The sequence below is a fragment of the Nelusetta ayraudi genome, unplaced genomic scaffold (genome assembly GCF_046127955.1).
Source record: "Nelusetta ayraudi isolate G7.1 ecotype Tasmania unplaced genomic scaffold, CSIRO-AGI_Nayr_v1 ptg000040l, whole genome shotgun sequence".
NCBI classification, from domain to species: domain Eukaryota; kingdom Metazoa; phylum Chordata; class Actinopteri; order Tetraodontiformes; family Monacanthidae; genus Nelusetta; species Nelusetta ayraudi.
Window position 1 is genome coordinate 451,724 of NW_027466090.1, and position 15,777 is coordinate 467,500.

Sequence of the window (15,777 nt, forward strand, 5' to 3'; positions counted from 1 at the left end):
GTTCTGACAGACTCTCTAATGAAATTCAAATACAGGGACTCGCGAGGCCCGTCGACTCAACGCCCGCAGACAACAGGTGTTATTCAAATGAACTTCCAACGATTAAAATTAATCGCGCAGCAGTGTTACGTGTAGATAAAGCGGCAGCTTTGTGAGGCCCCTGACAAACCTCTTCCCTCAGAGGGCCACCGAGGATTACTGTCTGCTGAATTAATGAGCAGTTGAAGGATGACGAAGACAATTGGGGGGGGGACGAGTCACATGTTTTATGACAAACAGGGATGTGAGTTCGTAACCTCCAACACTTTGCCCCCCACCGTTGGACAACAAACAGCCCGTCGCAAATGTAACTTGCAGGGCTCGTCAATCCAACTGTCAGCCCTGTTGGCACTAATTTGTCTATCTTGCCCTCTGGTGGTCATCAAGACACAAGCACACTTTCGTGCGGTAGATTAGTGTGGCTGTGCAGATGGAAGGCTTTGAGCTCAGATGATGCACTTACTTCTCAACGGTGTTTTCTGGCAAAAAAAAAAAAAGGAAAAAAAAGAAAGAAAAAAGATCGAGATAAATAACCTCTGAAATGCGCAGAGACGCGACGAGGGGTTCACAGAGAGGCAAAAAACATTTCAAGTAGGCGGTCCTTGCTGCGTAGCCATGGTAACAACAAAAAGTGACTGAGCAATACACACAGGAGAGACAGTACTTGTGTTTTTTGAAGCTAATTTCAACGCAGTTCACTCGTACATTATCATAACGTGTACTTTGAAGACACTGGCTGCTGCAGGAGCCTGATGGATACGATAAGAGCCAGTTATGTCTCTGCCAACAATGCACACAAAGATTAAAAAAAAAAAAAAAAAAAAGCAAGCCAAAAAAGAAGAAGAATAAAAACATTTATTTTGAAGATATAAAAACTTTCAGTCAATGTTTGCAAACAGATGGCCTGTGTGGCCTGAGCTTCAGTCCAGTGTGACGTTGACTGAGGCAAGCGCATCCACAGCCCAGCTGGGATACTGGTCCGCAGAGGGAAACTGCCTCTTCATAAACGTGCGTATGAACTCCGGGAAGCGGCCCTCTATGATGCTCTGTCTCACCGACCGCATGAGGGTTAGCTGCAAAAATAACAAGGGGGGAGGGGCAGAAAAAAAGATATTTGAATCAGGCTTATTGATATTTTCAGGGCATTCATCATCTCCTCTGATATAGAAAGGGTACAGCTCGTCTGCCTGTCAGTGCCCTCAAAGTGAACACTTAGGCTGTTAATTGCTATTTGAATGCAACTGGCATGAAGGTCCCTGGAGCCAGGCAGGAAATGCAGAATTAATGAGAAAATGGAAAACAATTATGAAAAATAAACTGAGGGACAGAAAGCCATGCATAATCAGGCTTTTATGCCAGATTCTCCCTTCGTACTGTCGCTGCATCTCTCACAAGAGGAGAGTGATCACTGTTTTGATAATAGCTGGAACAATCAAGTGAGTTTTTGGCTAGCTTTACAGAACACTGAGGCGTTAAGCAGCCTTAGCTCAGGCAAGAATGTGTCTTGGGTGGTGTTTCAAAGGTTGTTATAAATTATGTTGCTTGTAAAACTACATTACGCATCCTTAAGATCTAGATGCTACTTATTGAGAGAGCTGCTCCGAGTAAGGAAAAGTGGGTGGATGAGAGGAAAGAGGTATTGAGATGGAAGTGAAGGCAGGGCCGAGGCACGGCTGCCTTCGTGGAGATATTTCTTTGCACTGACCTGGTAGGTGATGTTATGGATAGTGATGTGATGCATGGCTGCAGTGTCACTCTTGAACAGAGCATGAAGGTAAGCCCGACTGTGCCTGAAACAGGTGGCAAAACATTGTTTACGTCTTCTGTTAAACATTCCACATTTTTTACTTAGTAACAATTGTCACTGTTTCTGGAATTCTTATTCATTATTGAAAAAATATCTTGTGAAATAATTTGAGAAAATAACTTCTATTGCAACTTTAAACATGCTTTGTTTTCCAAACATAGTGCACTCATAAACTAAGCCACGTACCTCTTGCAGGTGGGGCACTGACAGTCATGGTCTATAGGCTGCATGTCTTTGGCATACTGCTTTTGTTTGACCTGCAGGGAACCCCACGGCACCAAGGCGGAGCCAAACCTCTGAGAGGAGGGGAAAAGAAAGCAGACAGTCAGAAACAAAGCAGAAATCAATGCTGGATATGTACTCATAACCGTTAAATGACCTTCTCAAAAGGGTGCATGAGCGTGTGTGTGGTAGGGGGAGCTTACTGCAGTGCGTGTGGGGAAAACGCAGTCAAACATATCACATCCCAAGGCAACGCACACCACAAGATCCACAGCGTACCTGCAGACGATGAGGAGAAATCAATTCAGTTGAAAAAGATAATTAAAAAACAACACACACATTTTGTGATTAAGCTTTAACGGCATGCATGTGAACTCACCCCACACCCATTAGATAGCGAGGCTTCCCTTTCGGGAGGTGGTCCGTGCTGAGCGTGACCATCCTCCAGAAGTCGTCCTTCTCCTCTCCTCCACTCAGGCCGCCGATGGCAAAACCAGGAACGTCGCGTTTTGTCATTTCTGTGAGGGATAAGATATCAAAATCAAAACCATCATCTGAAAATGATCCCTCAGCTACATGTAACAGTGATAATAGTAGAATATTAATCTATCTTGATTAGCAATGGAGCATAAATATGCATTAGATGTGCTGATTGAACTGAATGAAAAACTGATTATACTCATGATTACATGAGTAACAGCATTATATTATCTAAGGCTGGTCTAAGTGCTTCAATTTGCAGTTTTATTTTATTATTCATTTATTTAATTATTTTACCATCCAGACAGGCTTTACGCAGCTTTGCATCCAGTCCTCCCTGGATGATGGCAAACAGGTTCTGTTTATCAGGTTTTTTGTTTGCTGCTATGCACCGGTCCAGCCAGCGAATGGATCTGTGCATGGCCTCCTCAACTCGTGGGCCCGTCACTGTACTGCTGACCACATCGTCCAGCTGCATCATGATGTCCGAGCCTGGTGAGAGACAGAGAAACATGAGTGTGAACTTTTCAATAAATCATGAATCAAAGAAAAAGAAGAAGAAAGAGAAAACAATGTTGATGATGCTGATTTAAATGATTTTGGACTATACAGACCCAAGCTGTTCTGTATGCTGATGGACTTCTCTGGACTTAGAAGGATCTCTTTGCCGTCATAGGGGGACTTGAACTTGACACCTTCCTCTGTGACCTCTGAGAGTTCAACAAGAGAGACCATCTGAAACCCTCCACTGTCCTAAAATAAAAAGAACAAACGCAAGATGATCAAATATTATGAAAACCCACCATCTTCCACTTCTGCTGCATTACATGAAGCATTTAAAAGTTCCCTCTTATTTAAAGATTGCTTCTAAATTGTGTCCTACAGTACAGCATTCTGAGAATCAGCCCATTGTGTTGTCACAAAACTCTCTGATGACTTTTAGTGACAACACTCCCATATTAAACACCTTGTTTTCTGGTGGTCTATGGTAATCAATCATGCAAGGAAGTTCACCCAGATTCCAAGATTTATTTTTTTTTTAAGACAAAAATCCGAAATGAGTTCCATGCAGTCTCACTCACAGTCAGAAGGTTCCTCTTCCAGTTCATGAACCCATGGAGGCCATTGGCTTTCTCAATAAGTTCAGGTCCCTGTAGGAGAAATTAGTCCTTAGAAGTTATGATTTAAAAGACGTATAGGTTTAAAGTGTCTGTTGAATCATTTGGATGCCTACAGGTCTCATGCCCAGGTGGTAGGTGTTCCCAAGACAAATCTGACACCCCAAATCATCCAGCTGATCCACGGTGATTCCCTTCATGGTCCCCTGGGTCCCAACCGGCATAAACACGGGCGTGATGACGGTTGAATGTGGTAGAATCAGATCACAAGCTCGGGCTTTGGTCACCGGACATTCAGCAATAACTCGCAAAGACAGCGGAGAAGCGGCGCAGATAACTTTCTTGAGGGACATGCTGTTTTTTGGAGCGTCTACAGCGGCTCCGCTCTCTACGGTCGCAGCCATGTTGCAAACAACATGTGACCTGTAGTTGCCGGAATTGACAACGGCTTTGACCAATCACCACAGAGAACCATTTTTGGGGGGCGAGAAGCACGCCTGTTCAACATCCAATCATTATGTATGTTTATTTGACAGACGGCAGCAAAGGCCAATAGTCTGTCTGATTTTAAAATCGAAAGGCGGGGCTTGTGGTGTTATGTCGAATTTTGCTTACCTGCCGAGAAATCCGTATACCTCGTGGAAGTTTATTTATTTACTTACTTACTTAATTACGACAACTTGTGTGTAAGAACGACAAGCGTTTTTTGTTCTTATATAAAACAGTTTGCCAAAAGCTCAGTCAATACCTGTTGAGTTATGTAAAACAATTTGTATACAAGAAAATAAAAAACACACAGGACATTCAGTCTCGAATACTTTTAAACAGACGGCGACGCTATTTAGTTTGGTCGTTTCCGTTCAGGCTGTGTGCGCACACGCGAAGCGCACACAACTTTACGTCGGCGTTGCAGAATTCTGTATAACACCAGTTTGGATCGGATGTCGTCTGCCCAAACCGGATACCGTTTGTGTAGAGGAAGTTTTGTTTTGCGAGTTTTCCGTCCGTTTCGTCTGACTGAGTACTCAGCTGATAGGCTTAAAAGAATACGAAATGATTCGCGCGTGACCTGAAGTTGGTGGCCACCGCTTATTCTACCAAATAGTGAATAAAAGCCGAAGCTGTTTGGAGCGGCGGAAGTCAACGTTTCAGAGTAATTCGAGTGAGAGATAGAGAGCACCTTGCTGCTAAGCTAACGTTACCGCGGCTAGCCTTAGCCTGTAGTCTCCGTTGTGTAGAAGGGGCTCTCTGGGGAAAACGAAGCCATGGGGAACCGGGGCATGGAAGACCTGATTCCCCTGATCAATAAGCTTCAAGACGCTTTTAGTTCAATCGGACAGAGTTGTAATTTAGACCTTCCTCAGATTGCCGTGGTCGGAGGACAGAGCGCCGGGAAAAGCTCAGTGTTGGAAAATTTTGTTGGCAGGTGAGTAACGATTTATTTGATCTTTTTTAGCAGAACGAATCGATATGAATTCCACTTCTGTGTTTGCCGTTGCCTGTGTAAATAATATCAAACTATTTTAATTGATCGGCGGATACGCAAGTTACTGCTCTGACTGCTTACGTCAATGGGTTTACGCACTTGGCGTAAACTGCCATGACAGCGTGAGGTGGCTGCAGGTTCTACAACATTAATGATAGTTACGCCCTTTTACCGGGTTTCAAAGGACCACAAGTCCGTTTGCCCTACCACGTAATCTGTTGCGTTACTGAGTAGGAAATCTTCGGAAACTGACATGTTTACAGGACGATAGTGGAAGATTTTTTTTTTTGGACAGCTGCGGCGTCTCTGGAGGCAAATAAGTCGTCAGTCCTGTTTTAATTTCAAATACCTTGCGCAACACTTTCGTCCTCTTAAACGCATCGCGACCATTTTCGTTTCACTTCGTAATCTCGAGATTTCAAACCTAAGGCGTCTGAAATATTTTCAGGAAAGGGGTCAAAGTGAAATATTTTTGAACAGCCATTGAACACATGGATTGTTTTCATTTTGTCTGCCTCACGTTTCTGAGTTAAAACTCCCCACCTTGTTTTCCTGCCACGCCCAAACTGCTACAGAACAGTTTTTGCATTAACCAGCAAATGAAATGTGCTCAACGCTGATTGGAGTGCTACACAGTCATGATAAATGTTATTTCTTTAATATAGCATCTTTTTTGGGGGTATTCATCAAATTACTTGCAAATTGACTCCAAGCTGATTTTGTCAGATTTTTTACACTTCCGAAGATGGCGTAATGGGATTGCCTCACTAACTTCCTCTTCCGTTACTGTTCCTGTCAAAATTGTCTTGACATCACTCTGTTTTTATAGTGTAAAGGTCACGCCGTGCTGCCCTTGAACGAGTTGACCCTGTTGTCTTCTCCCACATTAGCAGCCAGTGAGATCACCTCGTAGATAAAAAACGCAAAACAAGTTTTTTTTTTCATAAGCAGCATGTTTAACAGGTTCCCATCCCATTCAGTAACTGTGTGTGTGTCTGTGTGTGTGACCCAACCCACACAGCGATTACACCTTTGCACACTTTAAAAACGCAGTGCAGATCACAGGAAACACAGAGGCGATCGACGTGGCTCATATGCAGGCCTTTGGATATAAACAGGTAGCGATAGCCACCTGTAACTGCTTGGAGGCAAGAACACACATGCAGATTAGATTTCCACCCGGTGCACATGAATTCAAATGAGCAGGACTTTGCTCTGTCAGAGCACTTGTCACATACTGGCTGTAGTCATGACCTCAGCGTGGGGCCGTTGTTAAAATTCCATTTTCTGGTCACCAAACTGACATTCATTTAAAGTCACGCCAACACAGAAAGAGACACCTTTTTAGCTTAACATTTATTGTAGCAGTGGCACTAAGGTTACACAAGTCATTTTTTGCATTAAGCTCAACTGCTGCCGAGTGAAGGGCTGACAAGGTTGAATGTTAAAAGTTAAACCCAGAAGATCTTGCTTTCATATTTGAAGCTCATGGGAGGTGCTTCATATCTCTATAGCAACACACATCATCATGTCGCAATGACTCAGTGTTGATTTAAGAACTTGATTGAGCTCAGGTTCAGCTAATGTACACATGTGTTTTTACAGGATTGTTTCACTAAAGTTTTCTTCTTTGAAATAATTTGGGAAAGAAAAAATTCTCTCTACAATGCTCTCAGTCTAGCACCCTTACTAATTACACATTAATGGTCAGTTGGTTTTGTTTTCTTTTGATTGTGCAAAGTGCTTCGAGACGACTTTGGTTGTGATTAAGTGCTTTACAAATATAAGTTGTTGTTGTTTGATTGATTGATTGATTGATACCTAAACCCTTCACTTGTTTGCAGTCTTACCTGTGAGTGTACTCTGACGTAGGCATGGTTAGTTTTACTACTGCCAGTGCCAATCTCAATATTGTGTCATGGAAATCCATATGGCCTGGGACAAACAAGGCACTTGTAATGGGCCTTGTGATGCCTTTGTTTGCCCTGTTTTAATACTAAGCCACAAGTTGGACCACAAGTGAGCTGGTTACCAGCTTAAACCTGAAGTGTAACTTGAAACCATATGAAGCTCACAGGGCAGGACAGGACCAGTAAGTCAGGAAACCTACTCAAACCTGCAAAACCTACAAAACCGTCATTATTATTGGTTGTTTTAGCCTGTGGCACAACTTTTTATTTGCAGACTGTTGTTGGTCTAAGTCTACCTTAATCCTGTAGCCCAAAGGCTAAACTAAGCCCAAAAACATGAAGATGACAAAACCTGAAGAAGTGACGAGAAGGTAAATACTGAGACAGCATTCTACCACTTCTGAAAGTTTCTTCAGAACATATTTAAAGTTGTACTGTGAACAGAACAAAAAGGACACTTTTATTATAAAATCAAGAACATGTGTAATAGACATAACATAAAAACTATTCAGCTGCGATGAAGTTTGAAACGTAGATTATTTGACTTTCAAAGTGGACATTCTGTGGCCTGAAGGCACAATGATTTAACTGTTCAGCCATAATGGACACTTGTCACCAGTTGGTTAGCTGAGGAACACCACATTCAGCGAAGCACAAGGGTGAAAGTGACACTGACTGGGTGAATGGAAATATGGATCTACTGAGGGCAGATCTTCTCAGGCCAGCAGCCGGGAAGCTTTCCCACAAATGGAGCTCTCAGGTTGTCCATGACCGCAAGACACGAGCACACGTCAGAAATGGCTGTGACTGTGGCGTCTGCAGAATGAGTAAGTTTTGACGAATGGAACTATAGTCGCATCAATGCATCACAGGAAGTTCAATTCTGGGTTGAATGAGGGTTACATTCAAAGAACCCACAGTGTAAGTGCGTGCATGAGAGACGAGAATAGAAAGCTTTGCCTGATTGCAGTATGCCCTGCTAAAGACAAGTTGATTATCTCACACCGGATCATCAGTTTCTATCTGGACGTACAGCTCTTTGTTCATTTGCATTTGCACTGCAATCAGTGATAAAAAAAAAAAGAAGAAATTGTAAAAAAAAATAAAAATAAAGCAGTTCCTCCCACATCCGGGAACAAGATTTTAGTATCGGTTACTCATTTGTACAGAATCATAGATGTTTCAAGTGTTCAGTGTCCGGGTCGCCATGTGCTTCGCCATAACTGTTAACTCTTAAATGTGCCAGTCTGCTCTGTTCTGTCAGTTTTCGCAGAGGTGTGATGCCACGCTCTCGGCAGGGAGTGGAAGTGTCATATCTCACCCCTCAAGCTGACGAGGGCGGTGGTCACTATCAGATCACTTTTGAGTGTTTCACTGAGAAAGCATGACTGTCAGTGTCTGTTTACATACACGGCTTAATAGAGCTTTTACTCACCTTTTCTTTGCTTTTTTTTGCTTTGTTTTTTCGAGGATTGGGTTTGAGTGTTTTTTTTTCACACATACTGCAAATATTGGGCCGCAAAAAAGCGGCAGTTATTTATTTAGTTGGTACGTAGTAATTTTTCGTCACGTTTTGGGTAAACACGACCCAATTGCGATGGCTGTGCGTCCTCAAAGACACGCCTCCCACAACTGCATCATCAAGAACAATAGCTGGCCAGCGCATTATTCTTTCTTTGAGCGACGCTATAAAGATCTTCACATCTGATCCTGTGGATCTGAACGAAGGGTGCAGAAAGCCATACAGCCAGAAAGTCTGGCTATATACAAAGTCTATATAGCCGTAGTATCATCATTTAAGCTCATCTTTTGAGTCTTAAGAGCGGGAAAATAAAGATCACTGCCATCTGTATCTGTAGCAGACGGGGCGTTCAGGCCGACGGTCGAGCGGCAGAAGGGATTTCCCACTAAACATTTGGGCTTTGGTGGCACTCGAAAGGACTTTGCTGCGCTGCGGTTCCTCGTGCGACAGACTGCGGCAGTGTGGGAATGCGGACAGCCGTAATTTTGTGTTTGTTGCCACACCAGAGGCCCGTGGGAGAATTCGCATCGAACCGCGGACACATTTCTCGTGCGCTTCTACCCCCATCCGCAAAATGTGCCCTGGTGACCTCAGAGCTTCTCAGGCGGCGTTTCTTTTCACGTTTGGGAGCGAACTGGGCCAGTCTTTGAAGAGGAAAAAAAGGGAATCAGCTGTGGTCTATATCTCTCCTCAGAGCTGCTCCGCCAGTTTGTGGAAGGCAGAGGCCGTCAGGGCGTCAGGCGGGGGAGGAGGGGAAGTTGGCGCTCCCTCTCGCTCCCCAGCCTACTCTCTCTCTCTCTCTCTGTCTCTCTCTTTCCCTTTCTCTGGTGGAGGGCGACTCCCAGCCCGATGCTCTTTGCTTTGGCCATCCATAATGCATAACACGATAGACAATCTGCTCTGCTTCTTCTATCATTTACAGGCCATGAATAATGGAGCCCTGCACTCTTGCTTCCTTTCAATATGCCGCCACCGCGTTTCATCCAGTTACGGCCGTCGAAGACTTCACTGATTCTTTGGTGAATTTGTTTTCCTCATCGCGCGCATTTTATTGCGTATCTGTTTTCCTACTCAAGGTGAAATCTCGACGATAAATAGAATTACACGCTCTCAACTCTTTGTCTTTGCGAACGCGGTCCATGATCCATTTTCGTCTCATCTCTGGACTCTACACTTCCTCTGTGCACTAAATCTACATCGATAACGGTTAGGATAACAATTGCTCCTTGTTAAACTCCTTTTGGCTCTTGTTGTTGATCCACCATCCTCTTGCCCGTTACTGACATTTCAGTGTTTGTAGTGGGACCGATCAAGTGTGGCCATTATTAATGATTGACTGGAGAAACTGGTTTGTCCCTTGCATGGCTCAGTGGGGTGTTTTTTTTTTTTTGTTTGTTTCATTTTCTCTGAGAGCTGAACTTGGCTGTGCTCACACCAAATTGGACATTATCAACATAACCGGGTCCGTAACCATTTGCTGTGTTGCGTTGATGTCAGACCTCTGATACACCTAATTGCACACAGTGCAACGAGCAGTGCAGCCACCCAAAACACAACAAAACAAAAGCTGGGCTGAACTCGAGGCTTTGAAGAAGTCTATGGCAGATTTCATCGCCATGTGTGCTGAGCTGCAGCTGGATGATGGGTCCATTTCATTAAAAATGAATGGAAAACAATGTGCATTCCTGGCAGCGTGACATTTGATTTAAGCAAACAATTAAATGCATTTCTCTGTGCTTGAGCCAGTGTGGTGAAATATTTGACATTTGGAAACCGTGCAGCCTCATTTTCTTGAGGAAGCCTTTCGCGATGTTGTACAAGCGCGGGTTATGCATCCTTTTCCATCCCGCTGTCCGTCATCCGGCTCTTTCCATTATGCCCGGACAATGTGCATGACAAAGCTGCGCTGCTGAACCACAGACCTGTGGGGTTTTTTTCGCTGACGTTAGGAGTCAACTGGAACGTTCCCGCCGCTGTTTCGCCACAGGACTACAGATGAGGAAGAGACGGCAGCGCGTAGTGAGACGGCTCTTGTTTTTCTCCTGTCGCCGTGAATGAGGCGGTTCAGGGCCCGAAACACCAGCGCAGTCGCATAGTTCCCTCGGGCATCGTGCGTCTGGCAGCGGAGACAAAGAAGAGCATGTAAATTAGTGACATGCTCGGCTCTGATGCGATTGTTCCAGGACTGAGGCTGCTGATAAGCACCAGATGTTTTCATGTATACAACCCGGCAGTCAGCGTCGCGAGGCTACCGGGGAAGACTGGGCAGAGGAGTCTGAAGTGGACGTGCCACGTGGTCGGACATTCCTCGGCTGCAAAGTCACTCTCGAGAGGAACAAACAAGCGAAGATGCAATAGAGTTCTTGTTGTCTGCTATAACCTGGTGACCGTTGGCCATCAGTGTCTGGTGCATTGTCTTTTACAGAGAGTGAAAACAGTCCCGGACGGACCGGTATTCTGTTATTTAGCATGGCAGCAGGTCTGGCGAGGTCCTCCCTCACTTCAGGTACTCAGGCTGGGATTGTTGTACCCTAGCAGTCAATAAACCCAGTTCATTAGAATCAAACAATAGTATGAGTGAGTCACCATTTGTGTTGTTCCCAAAGTCATTATTACGGTATTATCATCATTATTCTGTGAGTGTTTCCCAATCATTTTCTTCCAATTTGCAATGAGAAGTTTGGCCTTGTAAAATTCTTTTTCCCCCATTAAGTTACAAGAGGCTGTTTTGAATTGAGGTTGCAACCTTGGCAAAACATGGATGTAATATTTTACCCTTTGCACTCTTATTAAAATGTTGTTTGCCCTCCTCCTCTGTCTGTGCTCAGGGACTTCCTTCCCCGAGGATCAGGCATCGTCACCCGCAGACCTCTCATTTTGCAGCTGGTCAACAACAAAGCAGGTGTGTGTCTCCCCTCCTCTATTGTGTGGATGGTTGTGTCCTCGCTGTCGCGCTGCCTCGAGCCAAGCCGACCATCACCTCCTTAACCTAATATTCTCAACCTTTCTCTTCTCGTCCTCCTCTGTCCCTCTGCCCACCCTCCCCTCCTGCACATTGCTTTCACCCACCCACCCCCACCACCATCACCCCGTGTGCAGAATATGCTGAATTCCTGCACTGCAAAGGAAAGAAGTTTGTGGATTTCGACGAGGTGCGCTCAGAAATCGAGGCCGAGACCGACAGGATAACGGGCTCCAACAAGGGCATCTCGTCCGTCCCGATCAACCTGCGGGTTTTCTCTCCTCACGGTAACAATCATAGTGTCAAATCCCTGTGGATACAATGATGCCACAGTACAATCATAGCAAAAAAGCATCCTGTATTTTTTTTTTTTTTTGTATGTTTTTGATTTAGTGCTTGTGTTTCTTTTGCTCAAATAAAGAATTCAATTCAATTCATTATTTGGTAACATCTCCAGGGTATGAAAGTTGTTGTAAAATTGAAAGTGCCAAGACTTGCTTAAGACGTGCGTTTTTTGTTAAGCAACAGTTGTTTTGCAATATGTGTGTAAAAGTGAAGTATTTGTTAAACTCCAAGTGTTGCTGTCACAGTTTAAGAGTCCAAGCTGACGTGCTTTTGCATAACAATTTTATGCAAAAACTTTTTTTTAAGATCACCAGCCAATCACCAGTCGCCCAAACATCATATTCTATCTGCTACTAAATTATTTTCTCACTGTTCCCACTCACCGCAGTGCTGAACCTGACCCTCATTGATCTTCCCGGGATGACCAAAGTGGCCGTCGGAGACCAGCCGCAGGACATCGAGCACCAGATCCGGGACATGTTGATGCAGTTCATCACCAAGGAGAGCTGCCTCATCCTGGCCGTCACACCCGCCAACACTGACCTGGCCAACTCGGACGCTCTGAAGATCGCCAAGGAGGTCGACCCACAGGGTAGATAGTTCCGTCTCGGCTCCGTCTCTCTAAACAAGCCTGATGCTAGAGTTGTGTTTCAGCATTTTGTCACTGTTTTGTGGACACTATTGATGGGCAACAACATATTTACTTTTTTGTTGGGGTCGATATTGCAATATGGAAAACAATGCACTTTTTGGTTTGTCATTTTTTCACTAAATAAAAAGTTAAACATCACAATTTAGTACTAAAATACGTACAAAATTTTACTCTGATCAAGCAATCGATGCGTGGCTAAAAATATCGATATGCACATCACTAGTAGACACAAGCTTGTAAACCAGGGTGGGCGAGAGTTGCGTAACAGGCTGTAAATCCCCGTCCTTTGTTTAGGTGTGCGCACCATCGGCGTAATAACAAAACTGGACCTGATGGATGAAGGCACGGACGCCAAGGACATCTTGGAAAACAAGCTGCTGCCGCTGCGTAGAGGTGCGGATTGAACAAATAAAATCGACACCGTCTGACGTTTGCTTTGGCTCCGCTGACTCCCCTCGCCGTGTTGCGCAGGCTACATCGGCGTGGTCAATCGTAGCCAGAAAGACATCGATGGGAAGAAGGACATTCGCGCAGCTCTGGCTGCAGAGAGGAAGTTCTTCCTCTCCCACCCTGCCTACAGACACATAGCCGAGCGCATGGGGACACCGCATCTACAGAAGGCCCTGAACCAGGTCGGCTGTCGGCTCTGCTTCTATCAATCGTAGCACAGATCTGCATCACGGCTTTGTCTGAACTGCGTTTGCCTTGTCCCCAGCAATTGACCAACCACATCAGGGACACGCTGCCTGGTCTGCGCAGCAAACTCCAGAGTCAGCTGCTCTCGCTGGAGAAGGAAGTGGAGGAATACAAGAACTTCCGTCCCGACGACCCGACCCGCAAGACCAAGGCGCTGCTGCAGTGAGTGCCCCTGAAAAAAACCAAAACGCAGCTCATTCTTTCTCTTTGACACCTGTGGCAATTATGCTTTCAGCTTTACAGACAAGGCTGAGTTTCCTTTACAGTTTTCATGTTTTATTTCTTAGTGTTAGTTTGATGTCAAGAATGGTTGTTATATTTTCCACTTTGATTATTTAAAAAAAAAAAATTCAGTCTCTTCCTCCGTCCAAACATAGCGCATCACTTTCACTTGAAGTGAACTGGTCTCGTAACCCTCTACGTCACGTCCGCTGACGTGTAAATGTGAAAAAAGTGTTTCTATGACGCTTTTGCGATATACCTCTGTATAAAAAAAAAAAAACACCTCATGAAAGCTTCAAAACCTTTTAGCCTTATTTAAGAGGTGTTTCCATCAGTAGTTTTTTTATTGTGATATTTAGGTATTGTGCAATTCTAGGGGTAATGGAAACACAGCTATTGTCTTACACAGTGAACCTGCAAATCTTATCTGAGGAGTTTGAACTTCGGCAGCACTCGTTACACATAAGATGTATCCTCATAGTTAAACCTGAATTTTTCAGCTACCACGGTATTCCTGAGCCGGCTGGTGATGATAACGCTTATAGCTTTTTCGGCTTTTCGAAGAGTTTGACCGCTGTGACCTAAATAGTTTGGGCAGACATTGTTTTTATTTACCTTGTGTCTACCGCCCCTTGTTCCTTATCAGGATGGTCCAACAGTTTGGCGTGGACTTTGAGAAGTGCATCGAGGGCTCCGGGGACCAGGTGGACACCAACGAGCTGCTAGGGGGCGCCAGGATCAACCGCATCTTCCACGAGCGCTTCCCACTAGAGTTGTTCAAGGTCAGGGAGCAAAGAAGAGGAACAGAAACTATTTTGTGTTTTTTTTTTTTTTTGTTGTTGTCACTGCTTTGCTACTGAATCGCTGAGTCGTGAAATTGGCCTTATTGGCCGCCTGTCGACTGCCTCTCCTGATTTTTAAGAGTTTAGAGAATTGAAGATTGACACGTCAAATCGCCCCACGTCCCCTCTCTCCACCAGATTGTGTTTGACGAGAAGGAGCTGAGGCGAGAAATCAGTCACGCAATCAAGAACGTCCACGGTGTCAGGCAAGTGGAGATGAGACGGCTAAATTACCTCCTGCTCCCCTGAGCGACACATTGTTTTGCTCGTGTTCTGTTTTTACTATAAACCACAATACCATTTGCTTTTCTAGTTCATCTCTGTTATTGTTCTTGACGTCAGCGACGGAATCATTTTCTGTTGAATGTAAAATCCTTCTGTTGAACGTCTGCCTCCCAGCGCCTCATCAAACATGTTTTCCTGTCATATCCACGACCTTGGATCTCTCTCGGCAGCCTTTTAGCTCATGCGCATCTGATTATCAGTCTAATCATCCTGTCTTGGTCCCATTTATTTATTTAATCCTAACCCCCCCATGTGTGTTAACTGTCCCATCTGTCTGCCGCTGTGCCTGTGTCTCTCTTGTCTCGCCTCCTCAGAACGGGGCTGTTCACTCCAGACCTGGCGTTTGAGGCCATCGTGAAAAAGCAGATCGTTAAGCTGAAAACGCCCTGTCTCAAATGTATCGATCTGGTCATTCAGGAGCTCATCAACACAGTCAGGCAGTGCACCAACAAGGTACCGCGGGACGTCCAGCATCTCCCGACCGGCAGAGTTGACGCGCTGTGCTTGAGGGCACTCTGACGCAGAACGGAGTAGTTGGAGGAAGTCAGAACTTGAGTTCTTGCATTTGCAAAGCAAGAAAAAGAGAAAAGTGAAGGTTCTGTGTGGTTTGCCCTCAGCCAGCGTGGTCGCCCTACGTGCCGGTGGCGCTGTCGTGTTGTGGGGTGTTGTGACGGGTGACGTGACTTGGTGGATATGAGGTGTTTTGTGTGGCTAGACCGGACGGAGCGTCTCGGATGTCTTCGCCGACCAGCCGCAGGGGGTCACAGCTCATTATTAACAGCCAGTAGAGAAAAAAAGGGAAAAAGCCCATAAGGTGGTCGTAAAGTGTGATATGTTTTGAGTCGGAGGTCACATGACATGTCTCCATTCCCTCTATTCTAGTTCACTGTAGAGGAACTGGCTTGTTGGAAAAGAGGATGTGAAACCTGCGGCTTGTCCCCTGGTTGAATTTTTTTCTCGACTAGAACCCACTAACTGAAGAACGACCTCCTTTCTCCTCTTCCTTTCCCCTCTCATTTTCCCTTTTTTCTTCCTGGCCGTCCTCTTTCCCCCCCCTCGTCTCCTTATCTCTGCTTGTCCCTCTGTCTCTGTCTGTGTGCCGCTACAACAAAAACACACCCCGACCCCACCCCACCAACCCCTGAATGTTTTCAGGACGGGGCTCTTCACCCCCGACCTGGCCTTTGAG

General features: G+C 45.1%; 2 protein-coding genes across 6 annotated transcripts in view; one reads left to right on the forward strand and one right to left on the reverse strand.

Annotated features, from left to right (window-relative positions):
* Window positions 1–873: 873 nt before the first annotated feature.
* Window positions 874–4,098, reverse strand: qtrt1 (queuine tRNA-ribosyltransferase 1). The gene is made up of 9 exons (XM_076033146.1): window positions 3,783–4,098; window positions 3,631–3,699; window positions 3,163–3,301; window positions 2,846–3,040; window positions 2,448–2,586; window positions 2,272–2,347; window positions 2,033–2,142; window positions 1,745–1,829; window positions 874–1,112 (listed from the first exon to the last, which is right to left on the reverse strand). Exons 1-9 carry the CDS (start codon window positions 4,068–4,070, stop codon window positions 960–962), a joined length of 1,254 nt encoding a protein of 417 aa, XP_075889261.1. The 5' UTR covers window positions 4,071–4,098; the 3' UTR covers window positions 874–959.
* Window positions 4,099–4,606: 508 nt separating this feature from the next.
* The window catches only part of dnm2a (dynamin 2a), a 28,071-nt gene continuing 16,900 nt past the window's right edge, over window positions 4,607–15,777 (forward strand). For 4 of the 5 annotated variants that reach the window (XM_076033140.1, XM_076033142.1, XM_076033141.1 and 1 more), the window contains exons 1-10: window positions 4,608–5,092; window positions 11,413–11,486; window positions 11,684–11,833; window positions 12,280–12,483; window positions 12,838–12,936; window positions 13,015–13,175; window positions 13,259–13,401; window positions 14,108–14,243; window positions 14,442–14,509; window positions 14,903–15,041. In XM_076033140.1, coding sequence (XP_075889255.1) covers window positions 4,932–5,092; window positions 11,413–11,486; window positions 11,684–11,833; window positions 12,280–12,483; window positions 12,838–12,936; window positions 13,015–13,175; window positions 13,259–13,401; window positions 14,108–14,243; window positions 14,442–14,509; window positions 14,903–15,041 — 1,335 coding nt within the window. In that variant the 5' untranslated portion in view covers window positions 4,608–4,931. Of the gene's footprint in view, window positions 5,093–11,412; window positions 11,487–11,683; window positions 11,834–12,279; window positions 12,484–12,837; window positions 12,937–13,014; window positions 13,176–13,258; window positions 13,402–14,107; window positions 14,244–14,441; window positions 14,510–14,902; window positions 15,042–15,777 lie in introns of all 5 variants that reach the window. The other variant, XM_076033144.1, reaches the window with a different exon arrangement.

What these genes read in the sequence shown, in the direction of transcription:
- qtrt1 (XM_076033146.1), bottom strand. Translation starts at nt 4,070, where the DNA reads ATGGCTGCGACCGTAGAGAGCGGAGCCGCTGTAGACGCTCCAAAAAAC. An exon ending in CAGCATACAGAACAGCTTGG is followed by an intron (nt 3,041 to 3,162) that starts GTCTGTATAGTC and finishes GTCTCTCACCAG; the next exon opens with GCTCGGACATCATGATGCAG. An exon ending in TTTTCCCCACACGCACTGCA is followed by an intron (nt 2,143 to 2,271) that starts GTAAGCTCCCCC and finishes CCCTCCTCTCAG; the next exon opens with AGGTTTGGCTCCGCCTTGGT.